This window comes from Emys orbicularis, chromosome 20 (genome assembly GCF_028017835.1).
Source record: "Emys orbicularis isolate rEmyOrb1 chromosome 20, rEmyOrb1.hap1, whole genome shotgun sequence".
Lineage (NCBI taxonomy): Eukaryota > Metazoa > Chordata > Testudines > Emydidae > Emys > Emys orbicularis.
The window spans coordinates 6,564,358-6,588,860 of record NC_088702.1 but is presented as its reverse complement, the minus strand read 5'-3'; the positions used below and the strand labels follow the sequence as shown (position 1 = coordinate 6,588,860).

Below are 24,503 nucleotides of genomic sequence, written 5' to 3'. Positions count from 1 at the left end.
TCAGAAAAGACCCGATTCCCTAGGTGCCTTGGCCACTTCTCCTTAGCCTGCACCCCATTTTTAAGGCTACATTGACTGGCTGCAGTTCCCCTGGCAAAGTGGGGATCGTTATGACACAAACCCCTTCCAGGCAGCTCTCTAATGCTGTGGACCATCTTCCTTTCCCTCCGGACCTTCTGCCCTCTCCTTCTTAGGGAGCTACTTGACCAGAATCTTGCAGTCCCTGACTGAGGCAATGTTACATGGAAGCAGGAGTTTGGCCTGACGAAGGACGGCTGGACTGGCCAAGATTCTGCCTGATTTCTAGCCGAAGGGCATTACTCACAATGACACAGCTTCCCCTTTGCACCAATGTAAGGAAGAGTTTAGAGGAGCATAAATTACACTCACACCCACTTCCAAGCCCCGGTGCATTACCATGGTGGACAGGGGCTTAGCGCAAATGAGAATCAGGTCCCCAGGCTCGCTGTCAAAGGGCTAAATGTTGTCAGTGGTCATACAGACAAGACCATAGAAATCATAACGCTATTCGAGCACAATGTCTGCCCAGCCCAGTTCCTGTAAGTATAACCCTCAGAATAAGACTGATCGACAATGGCACAAAGCTCTATTTACTGCCATAAGGGTCCCAGTGACAATGCGTTACAATGTAAATTGCTTTAAGGAACGGAAGGTAGGAGCTGATCCTAACAGCAGCTGAGCACCCACCACTCCCCTGGACTTTGCTCAGTGTTGTGGGTGCCCAGCACTTCACAGGAAGTGCCTCAGCACCAGGCAGGATTGGGCCCTTTTGCTGAGTATAGAAATGTCTTCATCCACTGTGGGGGTGGAGTGGGGCAGCTGTCTGACAGCCCCACAGCAGCACTGCGCAGTGCCTTAGGGCAGGAAGTGAAAAGGAGCAATGTAGCCAAGTGCAGCTACAGGAGCAATTTTACACTCATGTAAATACCAGGGCTGGGCAGAAAATGGATTTCCTACCCCACACAAATTTTCAAGATATTGAAAAAATTTCCTGTGTCAAACTGGGATGAAAAATCAAAATCTCAAAAATTTTCTTGAACCAAAAATAATTTTCTAGCCAACCAGCCCTCGTAATTACCCAAATGGGAAGGTGGCCAAGTCACCAGAGCCAGCTGCTCTCATCTTGCAGAAAGATTCATGGGATTGCCAGGGAGTTCAAGTCACCATTCAGTCCAGCCCTCGGGTTTAAGGTTCAATTGAAATATGGGCCCCCTTGCAGCCCCATTGACTTCAGTTCTCAGGGTAACATGGGACCAGATTTAGGCCCTTATTCATTCATTTTTTATTTGCATTCACAGAAATGTCAGGCTGGAAGGGACCTCGAAAAGTCATCAAGTCCAGCCCCCAGTGCTGAGCCAGGACCAAGTAAACCTAGACCGTCCCTAACAGGTGTTTGTCCAGCCTGTTCTTAAAAACCTCCAGTGACGGGGATTTCACAACCTCCCTTGGAAGCCAGTTCCAGAGCTGAACTCCCCTTAGAGTTAGAAAGATTCTCCTAACATCTCACCTAAATCTCCCTTGCTACAGATTAAGCCCATAACTTCTTGTCCTGCCTTTAGCAGACATTTGATCACCATCCTCTTTGAAACAGCCCTTACCATATGTGAAGAGGTGCGTGTGTGTGTAACAAGGGGTGTGTAACACATCGGTTGTAGCATCCTTCAAAAGAAAGATACTAAATGGGAGAGAAAGGGCCAGATTCTGCTTTCAGAGTTACTGGTGTAAAACTGGAGTAACTCCACTGAGTGCAACAGAGCTCCTCCAGATTTACACTGCTGGAAAACAGAGCAGAATCTGGCCCAAAAGATTGAAGAGGTCACCTTTCTTATCACACAATGAGCTGACCTTGATGCATTGAACAAGTAAAAAAGGCCATGTAAACACCACCAATGGCGTTGCTGTCTGTTTTTAATGAGTGACAGTTCGAATGACAGCTTGAACAACAACAAGTTGTGATGCAAACAGGCAGCGCGTGCAGGCTCAGGCACCAGGAGAGCTCCAGTCACTGATAACATGTTGTTATTGTTAGATGGTACAGAGGGGCTGGCACATGGGGGCTGTGAATCTTGCCCATGAGGGGGAAGCAGCAGCCTGCAGAGGAAGCACTGGAGTAGCAGCTCCAGCCCTGGCCCGGGGAGAGATTCTCATCTCTCCCAGCTCCTCCTGCATCCATCCTGCCCCTTCACAATCCCATTGCACGTCCATGTAACGTTACTGCAAAGGGAGCATGCGCCTGCTGGGGAAAGAGATTAGGGAAGCTGGGAGCTGTGGCATATACAGGGGCTGCACATCCCCTCTGCAGGCTCCTGTCGTCCGGCCTCACTCTGTGCAGGGAAGCTGCAGCCGTTCAGCTGTGTCCGGGTCCCTATACAGATGCAGGGAGGATGATGATTGTGTTACTATAGCACCCAGGAGCCCCATTTATGGACCAGGGCCTCGTTGTGCTAGGCGCTGCACAAACACAGAACAAAGAGACTGCCCCTGCCCCAAAGAGCTTCCAATCGAATACACAAGTGACGTGTAAAGTCATCCACACCCTGATGCCTTTATATCCCAAAAGGAGATTTCCCACCTCATGAGGCTGGACTCTGTGGGGATCTTCTGACTTTTTATTTCTAAACAGAGAAGGGGAGAAAATAAATAAAAAAGGCGACTGAGAGAGACAGAGACTTCTTCCAGCTGCTACGTCCGATCAGCAGAGAACCAGTCATCAGTTCCCACGTGTGGATTCCCCTGCACTAGACTGTTCAGTGTTTAACACATTTCCCTCTGGCCGATCTCTGCATCATTCGCCTGTTGCGATTCCGCGAATCGAAATCCAGATGAGCGTATAAGATTCCACCCTGTTTGGTGACAATTAGTAAAATTAGCCCCTCCTTGTAAAATGAAGGGATACAAGCTGAGACAGAACTGAACATCCAAGTGAGTTTAGCCTGATGAAAAATCCCCTCTCATCTCTTATTCTCCTGCTTCTCCTATAAATTGCGTGTTATAGGAATGGAAACCAGCGCTGGATTCTGACTTTAAGAACTCAGCTACTGATAATATTTTGTCAGATCCAAACCCCATATAAATGGACAATCTCCTATGGAGTCAGTGAGCTTTGGATCAGGTCCCTAGCACATTTCACAGGAAAATCTTCATGTGCTTTACAAATATACTTTGTTATAGCTCTTTATCTTTTAAGTGGCAAAAATGTTCCCTTGTACACAAAAACCCTGTAAAGGGTACAGTCAAAACCAATAAAACATCAAACTTCCCATCATCCTTGCGCAGTAAGTTTTTTTACATACAGGGAAACTGAGTCACAGAGCAGTAAGTGCCTTACCTTCTATCCCATAGTTAATTAGCAGCAAAGCTAGCAATAAGACTCTTTGGTCCTTTTCTGCTACTCCAACAGCTAAACCTCACTTTCACCTTCTCCTTCCAGAATGATCAGTTTAAGTGCCAAATATATGAATATATGAAGTTGATAACAGACAGATTGATTTAGACAGAGATAGTTTGCAAAGAGCCGTACCTGGTTCTCCTCTGAAGCTGGGGGTGCTGAGATCCTGGGCTGGAATCCTGGAACAAACAAAAACAACAGTAAAAATTCCTCTTCCACGGTCACTCTCCCAGCTGTAGTTCATTAACTAATGGTGCATCCGAGCTGTGGGTGCGCAGGGCACCACCAGGCATGGCACATGGAGAGAGGCTCATCAGACAGGCTAGTGCTCTTTGTGAACTATACACAAGGTGCCTTGGCCATGGGCAGTAGAAGCCTTTCTACATCGCTCCCTTTGTCACGGAGAACAAAGCCGTTCTCCCGACACAGGAAATTCAAGATACAGAAAACAAACATTCTGAGATCAGTGCTGGCAGTTGTGACATTTGCAGCGTCTTTATTACCTAGAGTGGAAGGGCAGAGGGTCCAGATGAGGCTCAGAGACACCAACAGCAGCAGCAGAGCAGCACCAGCCGCAAGGGGCCCAATGTAATGTGAGCACTCGCTGGCAGGGGCTGTGGAGGAAGCAAAAAAAACCCCAGACATATGTGTCTGACTTGAGTAAAAAGGGTCAGGTTACCCAGTGGTGGATTAGCCACTGGGCTGACGGGGCCCACGCCTAGGGGCCCTGGCAAATTGGGGCCCCCCAGAAAAATGGGCACCCCCCACCCTGACCCCTGGCAGGAGCGCTGGGCAGGTGGGTGGGGTGGGGCAAGCCCCGGTGTCCCGACCCTGATCCCAAGCAGTAGCGCCGGGCAGAGTGGAACAGACTGTGGGTGGAATCGGGTGGACTGCAGTGGAAGGGGCAGAATTGGGGGGGGGGACAGGCAGAAGGGGCAGCATCGGGGCAGGACTGGAGGCAAAAGGGATGGGGAGGGGCCCCCCACTTGCTCTGGCCCAGGGCCCCATCAAACCTTAATACGCCTCTGGTACTGATGCCACCACATCCAGCTCTTCTCTCCTGATCCCCACTTCACCACAGGCCTTAACCCCCGAGGAGTGAGGCTACAGGAGTCTTCAGCATCTTTCAATCTCTCTGTTTTGCCCTTTTCATTAGGCCAATGATTTCTCCTATAATCAGAATCTTCTCTGCACCTTCTGCCACCTACAAAATCCTCCCTGTAGCTCTCTCCTCACCTCATCACCTCTCCACATCTCACCAGAAAACAGCTCTCTGTTCCCTTCTCCCTCTGACACTGGCTGTCATTTAACTCTATAGGGTGCTTTACAGACACAGTTGCTGTGAAAGTTTCCACAGGAAATCACTGCCCTGTGAGCACTGCAAGTCCCCTTTCCTCCTTCCCCAAAATTCTCTCCAGCTCTGCCTGCTCCTGCATATTACCCGACATTTCACAACTTTCTCTAATTGCAAATTGCATTAAAGCCACTCTGACCATGGACACTTTACATGTCTAATTACCGTCATAATTATCATAGCGCCTCAGAGTCCCAGTCATGGACCAGGCCCTCACTGGGCTATCGATCTGACTCCCCTCTACTCCCAGAAGCTAATATAAAATCACTCACCTTCCATATACCTGGCAATTTTCTTCACACTCTTGCCAGATGAGTTGAATTTAACATCACAGGTGAAATTCTTCCCACTGGTCCAGGTGGCCACGGGGACACTGATGCGATTTATGAACACCAAGGAGCCATCCTTTGCTTTCAGCGAACGTGTCAGCCCCTGTTCCTGCAGATCCCCAGAAATACTCCAGGAAATTTGGACTGGGCTGGAAACTCCATGGACCACACAAGCCAGATCAGCCGTCCCGGGGGAGAGGAGGTCGTGGGGAGATGGAGCCAGAGGCAGCACCCAACTGCTGGTGGTGTAACTGTCTGCAGAATAAAGCAGAGAGTTCAGTGTGATGCTCAACTGAGCTGCAGTTTGATTTAGGGGGTTACTCGTACAAGATGAAAATAACTCAAAGGAAAAATATGTTGTATAAATAAGAAAATGTTAAGAAACTGAAAAATCAGATCCACCCAAACTAACCACATATTTGCACTTGGCAGAAGGGAAACTCTGTGCTATCTTAGAAACTGATGCAGTCCTAGGAACATTTCCTAATTTCAAGACATTCTTTCATTTAAACATGGCTCTTAGGTTAAAAATATTCCCAGCGTGTGCCCTGACCAGGAATAAGACAGAACATTTTCAAGAGTTCATTTTCACTATTTTTCTAGTTTTAATTTTTTCTCTTCTTTCAGCAATTACTGTTTACTTGCTCTTTTTTGGTTTCAAACAGTCTGTCTTTGAACAATGGAATCTTTGATAAGCAGTCAAACCAGCTTTTTACATTTTAACGTGCACATGAACTATGTCAGCATTGTCATTCCATTTCTTTCCTAATCATCCAGTTGTTTCCTTACCTCCTACAATCAAGGTGGATCCGTTGTCGAAAGTCAAGAAGCTCATGTATGAATCAGTACAGTAATAAACCCCCGAGTCATTCCGTTGGGCATTGTAGATTTCCAGTGTCAAGTCGTGTCCTTCCAATATGCAAGCAACTTTACTGACTCTTTGATTATCTGAGCATCTTTTAATTAACATGGGGGCCTCCCTTTCCCGTCTCCTGTACCACTGAACTGTCACACCTCCTGCTACAAACTGTTTTTTGGAAGAGCACCGGATCTTCGCTGTATCATTAATGTTCACAAACAGGAACGGCTGAAGTTGGTGCAGAAATAACTGCCCTTGTACCACTGTAGGAATAAAAGAGGGTGTGTTATTAGAGCCAATTTTCAGCAGGTCACAATCTGCCCTAAATAATCAGGATAATTCAGAATTAAACCAAATGCAATCAGATTACATTGTGCAAAAGTAAATGGAAGAGCATCTAAACTGCAGCAGAATTGTCCTAAGCTACCAGATAACATGAAAGCTGATGTCCAATTGAAAAGACTCCTTTCTCAATTCCAAGCTTAATGGTACAACTAATGCAAAAGCTTTACCCATGAAAGACAAGAGCAGGTATTTGGAGGACAGCATGACTGTAACAAGCAATATTCGGAAAGATGAAATTTAAAAGCACCCATCTGGTACGCTGCTCAAGTGCAAAGGGTCCAACACCCTGGTCGGTTCTGCTGAGGAACGCCTCCTGGGGGAAGTGCTGTGGTGACAGATACTTTTCACAGGGGCTTCTTGTCGGCTGTTGTTGCATTTGAATCAAACATGGATATATTATCATGATTCAGAATAATGAAATGACCACCAGGACGTGGCACAATGTAGAATATGCAAGAAATAATAGCAGTGTGGCTACAGCGGCATGGGCGGTGGCTCAGGCTAGCCGTACGTGTCCAGAAGGTCGGGCACGATTGCATTGGAGAGGGTAGCCCGGGTTGCCACCTGTGCCGCCGTGGTCACACCGCTATCTCTCAGTGCGCTACATTGAGCGGCTACCCTCCCAGCTGCAGTGTAGACGTGCCCTAAATGGGAGCTGGGCTCTTCTGGAAGTGTGGCCCCAGCTGTGGGTGATGAACAGCTGAGAAACGGGCTTCTCCCTGCGGCCTCAGTATTTTACCCACCGCTGCGCCTTACTGCTTGACAACATGATAGTGAACAGTAATTTGGGACCAGATCCTCAGCTGGTGTAAAACAGCATCGCTCCACTGACGCCAATGAACTGACGCTGATTTACACTAGATGAGCATCTGGCCCTTGGAGGTCTTTAAGGGAATCCTGAACGCTCACAGTGCGGCTCGCTTGAGAAATGAGACCAGGAAATCCCCGTGGCTGGATTTCCGGACCCCAGAACAACTCAAGCTTTGTCACCTGACTCCAAACTCTGCAGTTCAGATCCCTCATTTTGCACACCCCAAACTCCCATTGATTTGAGTGGAATAGTGCTGGGTGCATCAGGAACGCAGGGTCTGGCCTTGTCAGCCCAGAGTTTGTGGGGCTACAAGGGGCATCGTGGGTGCACTGCAAACACTTCATGCAGCAAGTTGTTCTGCTCCATATTTATAATCATAACGATTCTGATCTTGTCATGAGTAGATCCCAACGTGCTTTACAAAGGGGGTCAGTATCATCATCATCATCATCATCCCCATTGTACAGATGGGGAAACTGAGGCACAGAGAGGGCCATTGACCTGCCCAGGATCACCTCACTGGAGAGACAGGAATAGAACCCAACTCTCCCGAGTCTCAGTCCAAAACTGCCTAGTGGATAGAACTAATTATTAACATGGTCTTGTTGATAATTAGCGATTGACCTATTTTCTCAATGTCTCTGTGTTTGTGCCATGAAATTTCATTTGTTTCACGCTGCTGAAAGGTAAATCCCAGTTTTTGTAGTTAGTTCAACTGTTCTGCTTCACCTTTGCTCTAACCATCCACTGGCTACAGAGGAATCGGGGGGAGCAGTTTACACTTTCTTGGTAACCAAAAGCAGGGGGATAGAACTGAAAAGAAGAAATCCCCCCAAGCTCTTTGCTCGGTGAACAAACAAAACAAAAGCGTCAAAATAAGTGGGTAGAAACTAACCACAAAAGCAAGTGCAATTATCCGAGCAAACAGGTTTTGATCTTTTTTTAAACCATTGCTCCTTTGCAGCAAACATGCCTCTTTGTCCTGTAGCCTGCGGTTTTCTTAAGATCGGTTTCAATTTGCTTTCTTATCAAACATAACGTAGAAATAAAAATCAACCAAAACAATTACAGTTGCTTTCTCTGTGTCTTGGATTTTAATAGACTTGCAAAATGAACGTATATCAGTTGTGTGTGACTGGGGGCAAAAGTCTTTAGGGTAAATTTTCAAACATGCCTAAATGACTTAGGTGCCTAACTCCCATTGATTCTGAAAACGCTGCTAGTCACCTACCTCAATCTTTAAGCACCTAAATACCGTTGAAACTCTAGTTCCGAGGGCCCTAGATACCACTGAAAAATAAATCAATGGTACTTAGTCTTCCAAGTGCCTAAATCACTTTTGAAAGCAAGACGGGTTCCTAAGTGATTTAGATGCCTCTACTGCAATTTGGCTAAATGTCTGTAACAATTAGTGTTAGGATTATAATTTTATCATTAAAACAACGAGGAGTCTGGTGGCACCTTAAAGACTAACAGATTTATTTGGGCATAAGCTTTCGTGGGTAAAAAAACCCACTTCATCAGATGCATGGAGTGAAAATTACAGATACAGGCATAAATATATATTGGCACATGAAGAGAAGGGAATTACCTTACAAGTGGAGAACCAGTGTTGAAGGCCAATTCAGTCAGGGTGGATGTGGTCCACTCCCAATAATTGATGAGGAGGTGTCAATACTAAAAAAGGGAAAATTGCTTTTCTAGCGAGCCAGCCACTCCCAATCCCTATTCAAGCCCAAATTAATGGTGTTAAGTTTGCAAATGAATTGTAGCGTTGCAGTTTCTCTTTGAAGTCTCTTTTTGAAGTTTTTTGTTGAAGGATGGCTACTTTTAAATCTGTTATTTAGTGTCCAGGGAGATTGAAGTGTTCTCCTACTGGCTTTTCTAAGTTACCATTCCTGATGTCTGATCTGTGTCCATTGTGTCCAAGTAGAGCTGTGACCACGTGGGTTGCAAGGCCCGTAGCTAGGAGCCGGGCCCAGCCTCACTGGCCAGGAGCCGTCACCACAGGGGCTATGGACTTTCCTCAGATTCATGGTTTCCGTGAACACCACGCCAAAATCATAGTCTGAATTCTAGCTAAGCTGATGTGCCTGATCCAAGGACCTTTGTATGGGACGATGCCAGTGTCCCTGTACGAAACACATCTATGGCACTAGGCTCCAAGTTAAGCAAAGGTCTTTTAATCTAGCTCTTTACTTATTTATCCTCACCCCCCCCCTGCAGTGTCGGGAGGAATTATCCCCATTTTACAGCTGGGGAGTGGAGGCCCAGAGAGACTTGGGGTAACATGTTCAAAAGCCCCTAAGTGATTGGGAGGCAAAGTCCCACTTTCAACAGGGACTAAGGCTTGAAAGTCATTGGGATGTAAGTCACTGGCCCTCGGTCACACACGGAGCCTGTGGCAGAGCAGGGATTTGAATGGAGAGCCCCTAAGTCTCTGGCTAGCACCTTGACAACCGCACCGTCCTTCTGCTCTTCAAGCATGTGCTGAAGACCCAGTGAACCAGTTAGGCCAGGAGAGGTGTTTGCACCACATTCAACTTCCCCTGGAGCTAGGTCTCAATGAGACACGGGTCAGACCCTGGTCCCCACCCTGGTCCCTTGGTGCTGCTCCCATGACACCAAGGGAGCAGGAACTGGCTGCACGTGCCAGGGGGTGTAAAGGCAGCAGAGCCAGCCCTTGCAGCCAACAGCCCTTGGCATGTGAGGTGTGACCGGAGCAATCTGCACTCGGGGTATCCCCAGTTGGCAAATGGCTCTTTGGGAGTCATGACCTGCTGGTGCAGTTTAAAGCAGCCTCCAGGCTGGGCCAGCTTATATATGGCCTGAAGATCAACATGGGATAACAGGAGAGTGGGCTCAGCAGAGGCTCTGGCCCTGATTTGCAGTAGGATTTTATTGAGGCTGAGGTTTGAAAGGGCAAATTCGATGCTCCATTGATCTGGCCAATCAAATCCCCGATGGAGCTTTGCAACTCTCAGCCTTAATGTTCAAGTCAAGACAAGCCGCAGAGATGACCGTATTCCAAACTGCATGTGTGACAACTGGCTAGAGGGGATGGATTTGGAATCTCTTCGGGGGCATTTCACTTTGTTCTCGCTATAAAGCATCTTGCACATTACATTAAGAAACATGCAATTATGCACAGATCTGAAATAAGTGTCCTAAAAGTAGGTTTTGCCCCAAACTTTCCAGAGTGGGGTGACTCCACCACACTTCCATATTCTAGCCCCATCCATTGCTTTCCCAGAGGGCCCCACCCCAAGTCCTTTTCTTAATCTATCATAATAACTGAACACACAAGCTAAGGTGTATTTTTGCTAACATCACCCCTTCCATGCTGCACAATGAGCCTGTTTGTTGATGTCCTCCATCCTTTGCTAAAATCATGGTATATGCATCTTGGTGATTATTACATTCGCCACATACAATAGGGATGTTCGATAAAAATATCAAATACTCACGCTGGAAGATTGCAAGCTGACTCGACTTTTATTCTTAGAATCCAGAACAACAAAGAGTAACAAAAAACAAAGGGAGACAAAGCAGGCTGCTCCTTAAAAGAGAGATGCACAACTCACTCCCACCTTGTTCTAGGCTGGCTCTTTCCAGACTGACTGCTGCTAGGCACAGATTGCACACTTCCCCACAGACAGCAAGCAGGACCAGGAAACCCCCTGAAATGTAAAGGGATAAATCACAATTTTAACACAGTTTTCATGAACCACACTAGAGTTTATTGCCTTTTTATTGATGCTAATACCATCTGACCTTATCAATCCCTGAAGCACAGAAAATATTCTACCTGAACTGCAGTCAGAAGAATGTCTTGTTATGGGCATCCAATTATAACACAAATATTCCACAAATATTTGTATTCCACCATGGTGTTATCCAGTCTGAGCTTGAATTTCTTTTCTCATACATTTCAGAGGCAAAGGAATATTTTCTCCCAGGTTTGCTCTGCTGGTTCTCAGAGCAGGTTTTGAATGGGGTTATTAATGTCTCCTGACCCTGTTTTTTTTTTTTGTCATTCATGTTGCCCCACAGATCTATAAGAGGAAATAGAACATTTTCCTCTCCACATGACAAAGTCTTTCATCAAGAGATCCATTAGCTAGCAGGTGTCTGTCTGTCTCACAGCATCACCTATTCATTACTGAAGAAAGGCACAAGATGTCCCACCACATAGTTGGGATGATTCTAGTCTATCTGTGGAGTAAGTATTTTAGCCTGATTTAGTTCATGCTTGTTCTCTACCATGCTAAAAACAATTAACTTTATACAGAACATCCTTCTGCAATTCCAAGAGGTTTTAACATCAACCTGATCAGAGATAAATTCACATCTTTTAGTCCATCAACTGAAATATTAAGAGAGGTGAATATATAAGAAAGATGTGCTATTATTCTTGGATTCTCTGCTCTATATAGTGTATTGCAAAAGCCCAGCTTTTTCCAGTGCTCACTATATTAACACACTCCTTTCTTCCCCTGTATAGTGGCTGCCTCGGAGGAAGCGATACAAATCCTGCAAAGCCCAGCACAGCTATGGCTGACCTCTGGACAGACCGCACAGCTGTACTGTAGAATATCAGAAGAAGAATGGCGAGTTCGGTGGTACAAGGAACAACAGAATGGAAGTTTACATGGGATTCATCAGAGTTCTGAGTCTGAACTTCAGATGGAAAATACTCGAGTAAAGTGACCACTGCGGCAAACACGTTTTCTCTACTTATCAGTAACGTACAAAGGGATGACTGAGGGGTTTATTACTGTGGCTTCTCTGCCTCTGTGGATCTACAGCCCAATTTTGGGAATGGGACCAGACTAATTGTCACAGGTGAGTTTTCAGTGTCTCAGAACAATGATATTGCAATGCCAGGAGGTGCTGTGAAAAAAACCATCCTTTTTTGGCTAGGTTTGTGCATAGAGGCAGCATGGTCCAGGCAGTGACCCAGGGCATAGGGTTGGGAATTAGGAGACCTGGGTTCTGTTCCTGAAACACTGGGCACAGAAGGTGAGATTTTTAAAAGAAATCAGCTTTCAATAGCTCTCATTTAGGTGCCCAAATAAATGACCAGATTTTTAAAGTGCTCTGATCAAAACTTAGCTTTTGAAAATCTGGGACATTTTGGAAAATCTGACCTTTAATTTCTCTGCATCTCAGATTCCTCATCTGTATAATGGGGATAATGAGTCTCCTGTGTAAAAGCACTTTGAGATCTATGGATAAAAAGCACCATATCATTGCTATGTGTTAGTACTTCCCTGCCTCCTGGGTGGTATGTTAAATTAGCAATCAGATTTGTTATCCACACTTGTGATGATTCCTACTGAAACTGCCTGAGCCTAGGATGTATGTTCACCTGCCCTGCTACCCTATTTATACTTTAATATTAATCAGGTTCTTTTCCAGGCATTCACCAAACCTCATGAAATGATTCCGCCCATGTGTTTGTACAGGGGAATATTCATTGTCTCAATCAGCACAGCATGAATTGAACATAAAAACAATATATGAGTAGTGATATCTATGTATTTTTGATCTACATTCTGCAAATATTCCAAGGAGTGTAGCTAAGAGGCTGTAACTCAGACAAATGGGATGTATGGAGGAATAGGAAATTTTAGATTGACTATAATATCTAAGCAAGAATGGTTCTTGCTTAGAACCATTGGTCCTGCCATGCGGGCAGGGGACTGGACTCGATGACCTCTCGAGGTCCCTTCCAGTCCTAGAATCTATGAATCTATGAGTGTAAATCACTGAGAAGTGGAACAGACAAAGCATTAGACATTGAAAATGTCACTGCTGTGGCAGGGGCAGGAGCTGGATTGGGACTAGCAGTGCTACCGATAACAGATCTTTCCAATCTCTAGTTTCTGTGACTCTCCTTTAGATGCTTCCAAGCCGAGTCTTTCCATCCTGGTTCCCTCCATCCCGGAGGATGCTGAGCTTCCCCCCGTCATTCCTCTGCTCTGCCTGCTCTCTGATTTCACTCCTCCCTGGAGTGCTGTTCTCTGGGACACTGGTGAGCAGGTGCCTGAGGGTCAGACGGATGCTGGAGCCATAGATGGGAACGGGGTCTTTAGTGTTTGGAGCCTAATGACAATCCCTTCTGAGACGTGGAACCAGGAGACGATCTGCACTTGTACAGCCAACGAGAGCAGCACGGGGAGAAGCATCAGTGCTTCAGTCGCCAAGAAAACAGGTCCAGTATCGAATCACCCAATCTAACCTGCCTTCCTGGGTATTTATGCTACGCCCGTCACCATGGGTCAGTGGCAAAACTGTGTGTAGACAAACCCTTGAAAAACAAAGCAAATTCCAGGTGGCACAGATGGGCATGTCCAGCCTTCCTGGGTATTTATGCTACGCCCCTCACCGTGGTATCTGGGCACCAAGAGTCAGAGACATCTACTCCAGGCTAGAGAAATAGACAGAATCAGATGGGATGGCTCAGGTGAATGATAACTAATGGGAGCGAGCAGAGGTTTTGGAAACCACCGAGAGGATGCTTGAAGTGTGGGGCAGACAGTTACGGTCACTCCCTTGTCACCCACATTTCCCACCCCCAGCCCTTCTGAAAACCTTCATTTTTCCACCCTCAGGGATGAGAAATGGGTTTCTGGTCAAGCAGCCCGAGCCTTCCCCTCCATGTGAGCACAGCAAGGACACAGAAGGGTCACTTAGGGTGAGCCAAAGGGGAAGAACTAGGAGCATCGGGAAGGAAATTGACAGACGCAACAGCAGGATGAATGGCAGGAATGGCTTCCTGACAGCGAGATCTAACAGATAGTAGAAGAGATGCTGAGGGGCAGGGCGGGAAGCCCCTGTCAAGGGGTGTGGACAAAGCACTAGTGAATATAACAGAGGGAACAATCCTGCAGTGCCTGGGGGCGGGGGAGCTAGAGGGCACCCAGTGTTACAGGGTCATCTCTAGCTCTGAATTTTTGCCAATATGGCTATGCCGGTAGAAGCCTTAGTGTGGACACAGTTATACCGGGATAAAGATGCCTTACACCAGCACAGCTTATTTCTGTTCTGAGCCAGGAGAAGTTGTGCCAGCAATGTTACAGAGGCAACACTTTTAAGTGTAGACGAGCCCTTCACCAACCAAACGAATTCCAGGTGACACAGATAGGCGTGTCCAGCCTGCCGAATGGCCATTTCCTTTCCTGATTGCCTCGGCATTTGCAGCAAACTTTTCCTGGGAAAGAAAGAATCAGCTAGAATCTGACCACCACAACACTTAATGATCCACACATTAGAGGACTTGGGGGGGAAGGGAGAGAGCGAATACACATAGCAGATCCCCTCTCCCCTGTCCTTTTGGGCAAATCTACATTACAAAATTAAGTCGACCTAAGTTATGTCGACATGCAGCTACGGCAGTAATGGAATTGATTTTACACAGACACACTATGCTCCTTGTGTCGGTGGTCCTCACCAGGAGTTCTTGCACCGATTTAACGGCCAACACTGAGGGACGGTTTCTGAAAGGCAGAAACAGTTGTGTAAGCTTCGCGGTGTCTACACTGATACTGCGTCAACCTAACTACATGGACATGACCGCTCCGCCTCTCACGGAGGTGAAGTTATCAAGTCGGTGTAGTTGTGAGTTACATTGGTGGGAGCTACACATTTTAGTGTAGATGCTTATAGAGGTAGGTCAACCTAACTCTGTAGTATAGACCAGGCCTCGCACATCCCACTGCAGTCACATAAAGGAGGGCAGAAGGTTACAGAGCATGAAGTAACGGCTGCGGAGGTCTGTGGAAAAAGAGCTCCCTTTGTCCATGGGACGTAAAGATCAGGGGACATCCATTTTGACAGGAGTTTTCTATACTCAGCATCTCTTCTCTCTGCAGGAGACTGTAGGATTGTGTTCTACGCTGGGCTGCCCTGTATCTTCATCCTTCTCCTGATCCAGCTGTTGATCTTGCTCTGGTGAAAGTGCCCCATAGGAGGTAACTCAGTCATAACTCTGTCTGCGGTAAAGCAGAAACTCATCCCACATCCCTATAACTGTCCTTTTGTCTGTTTCATCCATCAGGGAGAGCTGTGCAAAGAGGGACTCCAATACCTATGAGACAGATCCCACAGGTAAACTGCTTTTTTCCATCATTGGTACATCAGAAAGATACAGTATATTAACAACAAGGGGTTAGAACCAATATCCTAGCTGATTTCCTACCCTATCATCTACACATTGCCTCCTTAATTTTCATTTGAATTTATTATTCTCCACCCTTCCAGCTTAAGTGTTGTTTAGGGTTACTGGTACAGAAGAACTGTTGGATTCCACCCTAGAGGTGGCTGCAAATCAGGGATGGTGAAATAGCATGGTGTATATTTCTGTAAAGGACCACCAGATCATCTAGTGTGACCTCATGTGTATCACAAGCCACCAACACCACCCAGCCACCACACACTAACCTCAGTACCCAGGATAAAAGACAACAGCCGAGGACAGAAGAGAAATCTGCACCATTGAAATATGTTCTTCACATTCTTATACCAGAACCCCAATCCGCTGATGCCTTTTGAACTTTCTAAATAAAATTTATAATATCGGCTCTTTCCTTTTTCTCTTTCAGACTGAATATGAGACTCTGATATGCAGGAACAGAAACACTCCTGTAAACCAGACATATAAACCATTTTTGTGAGACAATTTTTTTAAAACAAGCGATGCAGAAAGACAGAATGAAAGAGAAAGCAAGAGAAATACAGGAAGTCTCATGTTTGTAATGAGCTATGATGTGATGCGAGTTTGCTTGAAATACAACCACTTCCATGGTCATTTCTCTGATCCATAGTCTGGGCTGACACCTCCCTTCTTGCAAAAAGAATGGGGTCACAAGGGGTCATTAGTGAATTGCCTCCAGGTGGATGGCATGTTGGATTTACCTCTCATTACAAACATGCCACTTCCCACACCATAGTGCCCGGTCACAGAGTTCACTCACCCCTCAGGCACCTCCTCCTGGCTGCTCATTGGATTCTCTCCTTCCAGCTCCAACGTCCCTTCCGTCCTCTCACTCTCGCCACAGCCACACTTGCTCTCTGGGACTCTGCACCTTTGCTCTTCCTGGCTTGGTTTCTTCGTCTTCAGGCCTTGGCCCTCTGGCTGGGTCACTGGGTATTTCCCCCCTGCCAGGGTATCAATGTCCCAGGCAGTCTCCAAACCCACTGCCCTGACTGTGCCACTTCACCACTGGCTGGTAGGTGGAACCCAGGCCCACCGTCTGCTCCTGGTTCCAGTTTAGGGACCCTCCAATCAGCGGCTAAGGTCTGCAATGTCCCACCTGGGGCTTCCTGAGCCTTTTCCTACTTCGCCTCTGTTGCTGCACCACCACTCCATCACCCTCCCGGGTAAACCCTTCCTTCAGGGCCTGGATCTGCAAGGCTTCTGCTCTGCCCCTGGGTTTCCTTCTTTCCCTGTCTAATGCAGCCTTCCTCACTGCAGCCCCTTAACTGGCCCCTTTCACCCTCATTAACCCCTTCTAGGCTAGCGTGGGGTCACACCCGGGTCACACCCTCTATCATTATGATGGGCAATTGTTGCTGATTGCGTAAGCTACTGAATTTGTGAAGCTATTTCTTACACTAGATGAGGTTTCCCTTCAGAGCACTGACCCCGGCTGGAGGGAGCAATCTAAAGGGATCCCAGCCCAAGGCCGGTCGTGCTGTGGTGTTGGGGTCAGTACTTAGATCAGAATCAGTCCTGAGTTGTCACATTTGTACTGTCACTCATGGTGAGCGACAGGGCTGGTTTAGCATCCAGTAACAGAACATGGATGTTAAGGGTCAGACTGTAACACCTGTACCCACACTGGTGAGACGTTACAGTTGTGAGCAGTCCCTAGAACGTCAGTGGCACTCCCGCTGTGAATAACAGCTCCCCAATGGGAGTGAGAGGTTCATCGCCTGGCCCCAAATGAAATACAAAGGGCACATACTGCTCTCAGTGACCCCCTGTAAACCCAGAGTAACTCCACTGCCTTCAGCAGAGTTCTCCTGGGTGTACACCATGTCAAAGAGAGCAAAATCTGTCCCAAAGAATGTATGATGTCACCTGTCATATACAATATGCTGAGCGTCGTGCATCTCAGTTGCTAGAGAAAGGAACAGAAACATGAGGGAGGAGAGGGGTGTATTTTTTAGTAAGCAACATTTAGAATTACAGCTTCAAAATGAGGAGTTAGTATCAAACCAGGCGGCATGTGTAGGCTCCGTGGCTGGGGGAGCCCCTCCCATTGATAAAGCATTGTTACTGAGAGAAGACAGACGGAAAAGCAGCAGTCTCCCAAGGAATTCATTGGAGTAGCTGCTCCAGGACAGGGATGTGGAGAGAGCCTGACCTCACACAGCTCCATCCAGACACAGTTTCGCATTCATAATCTCCCCTCACACCATGGAACGACACTGCTAGCCAGACAGCATGGTCCTGCTGATGGCAGCTCCTAGGAAGCAGCCTCCACCCAACTGGAAAGCGTCACTTCAGTCTGGTTCTGCCCCTTCCATCTGCTGTGCGTGTCAGGGGGCCAAGGCTGGTTCTGAATCTAGGTTTTTCTGGTCCCTCTTCTGCCACCAGTAACACACCTGAGTATCACCCAGTCAGGTGGATGTTCAGGTTCTCGTGGGTACAACTTCCCACCTCTCCTTTCAAAACCACTAAGGGCTCGGCTTAGACATGAGAGTAGCTGAGTTCACTGCGACGGCCTATGTGAGTAAGGCAGGCCCTGAGCCCCAGCTCCTGTTACCAGCCTGAGTAACTGAGCTCGGGATCTCTAGGGGGGGAAGAGGGGAGGAATCGTCTCCTTCACGGGTCACAGAACAATGGTGGAGCCACTGGAGCAGGCTCCGTAGTCCTAGTGCCCCAGCTCCACAGGGGCTGTTGTTGAGAGGATTGGTATAGTGGCAGATTCACTCCCTGCTAACCCCATCCCTCTCCCTAGGGTCACACTGAGCAGCACTGATAGCCCTACAAGATATCAAAAAAATGTTCCCATCTCAAATTGGGATGAAAAGTCAAAATCTCAATAACTTTCTTGAACCAAATATCCAAAAATAATCTTTGGTTTGGATGAGTGGAGGCATTTTCTTTTCACAGTTATGAAATTTTTCCTTTCAACTTTGAGCATATTAAATTTAAAAAATAATTCAACTATAATTAGCTTAAATTTCTAAGCAAGAAGTCATTGCGAACTGGGAAAACTGGAATTTTTCATTTTGCAAAATATCAAAACAAAAAATTTCAACCATTCGGAAAAACCTTTTGTTCAGGTAAAAAAAATCTTTATCAAAACCAACCCACAAAAAATTCCCAAATGGGAAGGTGGCCAAGGCACCAGAGCCAGCTGCTCTCGTATTGCACAAAGCATCATGGGATTGCCAGGGAGTTCAAGTCACCATTTATTCCAGCCCTCAGGTTTAAGTTTCAATGGAAATCTGGGCCCTCCTGTAGCCCCGGTGGGTTCAGTTCTCAGGGTAACACGGGACCAGGTTCAGACCGTTAGTCATTCATTTTTTATTGGCACTCATAGAATCATAGAAATGTCAGGTTGGATGGGACCTCAAAAAGCCTTCAAGTCCAGCCCCTTATGCTGAGGCAGGGCCAAGTAAATCTGGACCATCCTTGACAGGTGTTTGTCCAACCTGTTCTTAAGACCTCCAATGACGGGGATTCCACAGCCTCCCTTGGACGCCTGTTCTAGAGCTGAACTACCCTTGGAGTTGGAAATCTCCCATTACTTCTTGCCCTTCCTCTGGTGGGCATGGAGAACAATTGATCACCATCCTCTTTGAAACAAGTGGTGTGTTGCACATTTGTTGTATCGTCCTTCAAAAGAAACACAGCTGCTAAGTGGGATAGAAAAGGCCAGATTCTGCTCTCAGAGTCACCAGTGTAAATCCAGCATAACGCCACTGACTGCAACAGAGCTCCTCCAGGTTTATACTGCTGCAAACCAGAGCAGAATCGGGCCCAAAGGATTTAAGACGTCACCTTTCTTATTACACAATAAACAGATTGATGCATTGAACAGGTAAAAAGGCAACACACACATCACTAATGGGGTTCATGTCTCTTTTTAATGAGTGACAGAATGACAGCTTGAATAACAAGTTGTGATGTAAACAGGCAGCGCGTGTAGGCTCAGGCACCAGGAGAGTTCCAGTCATTGATAAGGTGTTGTTATCGTTAGATGGTGCAGAGGGGCTGGCACATGGGGGTCTGTGGATCTCGCCCTTGGGGAAAAGCAGCAGTCTCTAGAAGGAACACTATTAGCAGCTCCGGCCCTAGCCTGGGGAGAGACTCTCATCCCTTCCAGCTTCTCCTGTATCCATCTTGCCAGTTCCAAATCCCATTGCATGTCCACATAACGTTACTGCAAAGGGAGCATGCGCCTTCCGACGATCAGGGGAGCTGGGAGCTGTGGCATATACAGGGGCTGCACGTCCCCTCTGCAGGCTCCTGCTATCCGGACTCACTCTTTGGGCAGGGAAGCTGCAGCCGTTCAGCTGCGTCCGGGTCCCTCTGCAGATGGATGATGATGGTATTGCCCAACCTTCCATGAGCTCCAGATATGGACCAGGGCCCCATGGTGCTCGGGGCGGCACAAACACAGAACAAAGAGACAGTCCCTGCCCCCAAAGAGCTTCCAATCGAATACACAAGTGACATGTAAAGTCATCTACACCGTGATGCCTTTATATCCCAAAAGGAGATTTCCTACCTGATGAGCCTGGACCCTGTGGGGATCTTCTGACCTTTATATTCTAAACAGAGAAGTGGAGAAGATAAAAAAAAGAAAGGAGACGGAGACGGACAGAGCCTTCTTCCAGCTGCTACGTCCGATCAGCAGAGAACCAGCCATCAGTTCCCACGTGTGGATTCCCCTGCACTAGACGGTTCACGGTTTTACATGTTTCCCTCTGGCCGATCGCTGCATCGTGCGCCCGTTGCGATTCCGCGAATCGAAATCCAGATGAGCGTATAAGATCCCACCCTGTTTGGTGACAGTTAGTAAAATTAGCCCCTTCCTTGTAAAATGAAGGGCTACAAGCTGAGACAGAACTGAACATCCAAGTGAATTTAGCCAGATGAAAAATTCCCTCATCTCTGATTCTCCTGCTTGTCCTGTAAATGGTGCATGTTATCAGAATGGAAACCAGCGCTGGATTCTCAATTTAAGAACTCAGCTACTGACAACATTTTGCCAGATCCAAATCCCATGTCAATGGACAGTCTCCTATTGAGGTCACCGAGCTTTGGATCAGGCCCGTAGAACCTGTCACTGGAAAATCTTCATGTGCCTTACAAATATAATTTCTTATATTGTTTATCTTATAAGTGCCAGAAATGTTCCCAGCTGCAGAGAAAAACCCTGTAAAGGGCACAGTCAGAACCAATAAAACATCATAAGTCTTGTTATCCACTATTTATGTAGGGGGAAACTGAGTCACAGAGCACTAAGTGACTTGCCCACTATCCTACATTAACTTAGTAGCAAAGTTAGCAGTAAAACTCCGTGCTCCCCTTCTGCTACTCCAAAAGCTAGATCTCACTTTCACCTCCTCCTTCCAGAACAATCAATTGAAGTGCCAAATATATGAAGTTGATGGATTAGAAAAGCCTGAGACAGACACATTGATTTAGGCAGAGATAGTTTGCAAAAACCCTGTAAAGGACTCAGTCAGAACCAATAAAACATCAAACTTCCCATCATCCTTGCGCAGTAAGTCTAGTTATCCATTTTTTACACATGGGGAAACAGAGTCACAGAGCAGTAAGTGACTTGCCCACTATCCCCCAGTAAATTGGTACCAGAGTTAGCAGTAAGGCTCTTTGCTCCCTTTCAGCTACTCCAACTACTAGATCTCACTTTCACCTTCTCCTTCCAGAACAACCAGATTAATTACTAAATATATGAAGTTGATATATGGATTAGAAATGCCTGAGACAGACACAGTGATTTAGACAGAGACAGTTTGCAAAGAGCCGTACCTGGTGCTCCTCTGAAGCTGGGGGTGATGAGACCCTGGGCTGGAATCCTGGAACAAACAAAGACAACAGTAAAAATTCCTCTTCCACGGTCACTCCCTCAGCTGTAGTTTACTGACTAATGGTGCATCCGAGCTGTGGGTGCGCAGGGCACCACCATGCATGGCACATGGAGAGAGGCTCATCAGAAAGGCTAGTGCTCTTTGTGAACTATAGACAAGGTGCCTGGGCCATGGGCAGTAGAAGCCTTTCTACATCGCTCCCTTTGTCACGGAGAACAAAGCCGTTCTCCCGACACAGGAAATTCAAGTTTCAGAAAACAAACATTCTGCAATCAGTGCTGGTAGTTGTGACATTTGCAGCATGTTCATGTGTTGGACGGGACAGTTACAAGCAGGGGAGTAGGATTTCTCTCTGTGGGAGAGTGTCTGGGCTGGGCTGTGTTTCTTACCTAGAGTGGAAGGGCAGAGTGTCCAGACGAGGCTCAGAGACACCAACAGCAGCAGCAGACCAGCACCAGCCGCAATGGGCACAATGTAATGTGAGCACTCCCTGGCAGGGGCTGTGGAGGAAGCAAAAAAGAGGCACGCGTGCCTGACTTCAGCCAAGAGGGTCGTGATGCCACCGCATCCAGCTCTTCCCTCCTGACCCCATTTCACCCCGGACCTTAACCCCCGAGGAGCGAGGCTACAGGAGCCTTCAGCACCTTTCAGTCTCTGTGTTTTGTCCTTTTCGTTAGGCTGATGATTTCTCCTGCAATCAGAATCTTCTCTGCACCTTCTGCCATCTACAAAATCCTCCCTGTAGCTCTCTCCTCACCTCTCCACATCTCACCAGAAAAGAGCTCTCGTCTCCCTCAAGTGCCTCTGTTCCCTTCTCCCTCTGACACTGCTCATCATTTAACTCTGGAGGGTGTTTTACAGATACAGCTGGTGTGAAAGTTTCCACAGAAAATTACTGTCTTGTGAATGTTGCAATTCCTCGTTTCCTTTCCCAAAATTCTCTGCACATCTATAAAATCCTCCCTGTAGGTCTCTCCTCATGTCATCACCTCTCCATCACTTTGCATATCTCATTGGAGAGCACGTCTTCTCAAATGTCTCAATTCCCGTTTACTTTTGATATTGATTATTATTTAGCTCTTTACAGGGATTCATATGTACAATCTGGGTGAAAGTTGCCCTAGAAATCAGAGCTATGTTGTCTTGTGATCCCTGTATCGTCTCAAGTTACCTTTAACCAAATTCTCTAGAGAAATTCTAACTAAGACATAGACTATTCCAGCTTTCTGTGATGGAAAGGTACGTAGAAGCAGCTCTGATTGTGGCCAATTCACACGTATTTCACATCTGAGTCTCCTTTAGCCTCAAATACATTATCACTCACCTGCAGGATACCTGGTACTTTTCTTCACACTGGTGCCAGAAGAGTTGAATTTGACTTCACAGGTGAAATTCTTCCCACTGGTCCAGGTGTCCCTCGGGACGCTGATGTGATTTATGAGCGTTAAAGATCCATCCTTTGCTTTCAATGAGCGCGTCAGCCCCTGTTCCTGCAGCTCCCCAGAAACACTCCAGGAAACATGGACTGGGCTGGACACTCCATGGATCACACAGGCCAGATTCGCTGTCCCAGTGACTTGAGTGCCACGTGGAAATGGGACCAGAAGCATCACCCAGCTGCTGTTGGTATAACTGTCTGAGCAGAAGGAGGTGGAGAATTCAGTGTGATGATCAAATAAGCTGAAGTCTGATTAAAGATGTTAATCTTTCACTAAGACAAGGTGGGTGAGGTAAAATCTTTTATTGGACCAACTTCTGCTGGTGAGAGAGACAAGTTTGAAGGTTACACAGAGCTCCTCGTCAGGTCTGGGAAATATATTCAGTGTCATTTTCCAGACCTGAAGAAGAGCTCTGTATGAACTCAAAAGCTTGTCCCTCTCACCAACAGAAATTGGTCCAATAAAAGATATTATCTCACCCACCCTGTCTCTCATATCTTAGGACCAACACGGCTACAACAACACTGCAGACAATTTGTCACTAAGACATGAATTCAAAAATACAAATCTATTGAAGAAGGAAATAGTAAATCATCACACTACCACTAATTAGGATACATATACATATATATTATCTGCACTAGCCACGAGGAAAATTGTGTGCACTTTTATAAACATTTCATTAATTCAAAATATAGTTTCATGCAGTCATGGCTCTTAGGTTAGAAATATTCCCAACCTGGGTGCCCTGAACAGTCTCCAAGAAACTTCAATAGTTTATTTTTGGCATTTCCAACTTTTAAAACATTTTAATTATAAAATGTGTGTGTATTATATCCCTTCTGTACTCATAGCATTTAATGTTTAGCTGATCTGTTTCGCTTAAAGCATTCTTTCTTTTTAACCATTCATCAGTAGCTGTGGTATCTTGTCACATTTTAATAAGAACATGAAATATGCTTTGTCAATCGGTTATTAGTCTCCTTAAACAAGCTATGGTTCCTTACCTCCAACAATCAGTGTGGTTCCATTCCCAAAAAGCAGGTAGCTGCTGTCTATATAGGCACAGTAGTAAATGCCAGAGTCATTTTTTTGGACATTGCTGATTTCCAGTGTCGAGCTGTGTGTCTCGTGTTTGCAAGCAAATTTACTTACGTTTTGATTTTGATCCTCGAAACAGCTCTTAATGCATGTTATGGTCTCACCTTCTCTTCTCAAATACCAAAACATTTTACTTCCTCCTTCCAATTTCTCTTTGGAAGAACAGTGGATCTTTGCGGTGTCATTAACTTCAACAAACTGGATCTGCTGAGTCTGGTACAGATATAACCGCACTCCTAGCACTGGAGAAATAAAATATTGTTATAGTCGGTTTCCATCAGGTCTCCAACTGCCACAGATGGACTGGATAGCTCAGCAATAGAATTTACTTAATCTGATAACATCTACGCTCTGCAGCCTAAATGCTAAAAAAAATGGCTATAACTTTGTACAAGTGAATGGAAATGCAATTACAATCCAGCTAAAGTTTCCAAACATATGATATTCAATTCTGATGCCCTATTGAAGAGGCTGATTTCTCAATTCCAAAGCTTAATGCAGAAGTTTTACCTAAGGAAGATAAAACCAGATACTCGGCAAAGATCATTTTCATAAAAAAAGTAGAACAAAATCCTGACACACTGGCCCAAAGGCTGATGCCTAGTCCACTGCTGCAGTGACTGGGTTCAGTGTCTTGGTCATTTCCAGTGAGGAACGCCTCTGAGGAGGATGTGCTGTGGTGATAGATACTAGATGGGTGGGGTAAAGAATCTACAGAGGGGACAGAATTTCTTGTAGAATTTTTCTGCATTCCCATGGAACAGGGGTGTACTATAA

The 24,503-nt window shown here is 46.3% G+C and overlaps 2 protein-coding genes across 2 annotated transcripts; both read right to left on the bottom strand.

Annotated features, from left to right (window-relative positions):
- Nucleotides 1-2,768: 2,768 nt before the first annotated feature.
- Nucleotides 2,769-6,500, bottom strand: LOC135892617 (uncharacterized). Its single transcript, XM_065420415.1, has 6 exons — nt 6,464-6,500; nt 5,882-6,214; nt 5,037-5,347; nt 3,913-4,036; nt 3,542-3,588; nt 2,769-2,864 (listed from the first exon to the last, which is right to left on the bottom strand). The coding sequence occupies exons 1-6, from the start codon at nt 6,498-6,500 to the stop codon at nt 2,769-2,771; spliced, it is 948 nt and encodes a 315-aa protein (XP_065276487.1).
- Nucleotides 6,501-20,033: 13,533 nt separating this feature from the next.
- LOC135892140 (immunoglobulin kappa light chain-like) lies at nt 20,034-24,273 on the bottom strand. The gene is made up of 6 exons (XM_065419835.1): nt 24,237-24,273; nt 23,633-23,968; nt 22,517-22,822; nt 21,576-21,704; nt 21,128-21,174; nt 20,034-20,129 (listed from the first exon to the last, which is right to left on the bottom strand). Exons 1-6 carry the CDS (start codon nt 24,271-24,273, stop codon nt 20,034-20,036), a joined length of 951 nt encoding a protein of 316 aa, XP_065275907.1.
- Nucleotides 24,274-24,503: the final 230 nt, after the last annotated feature.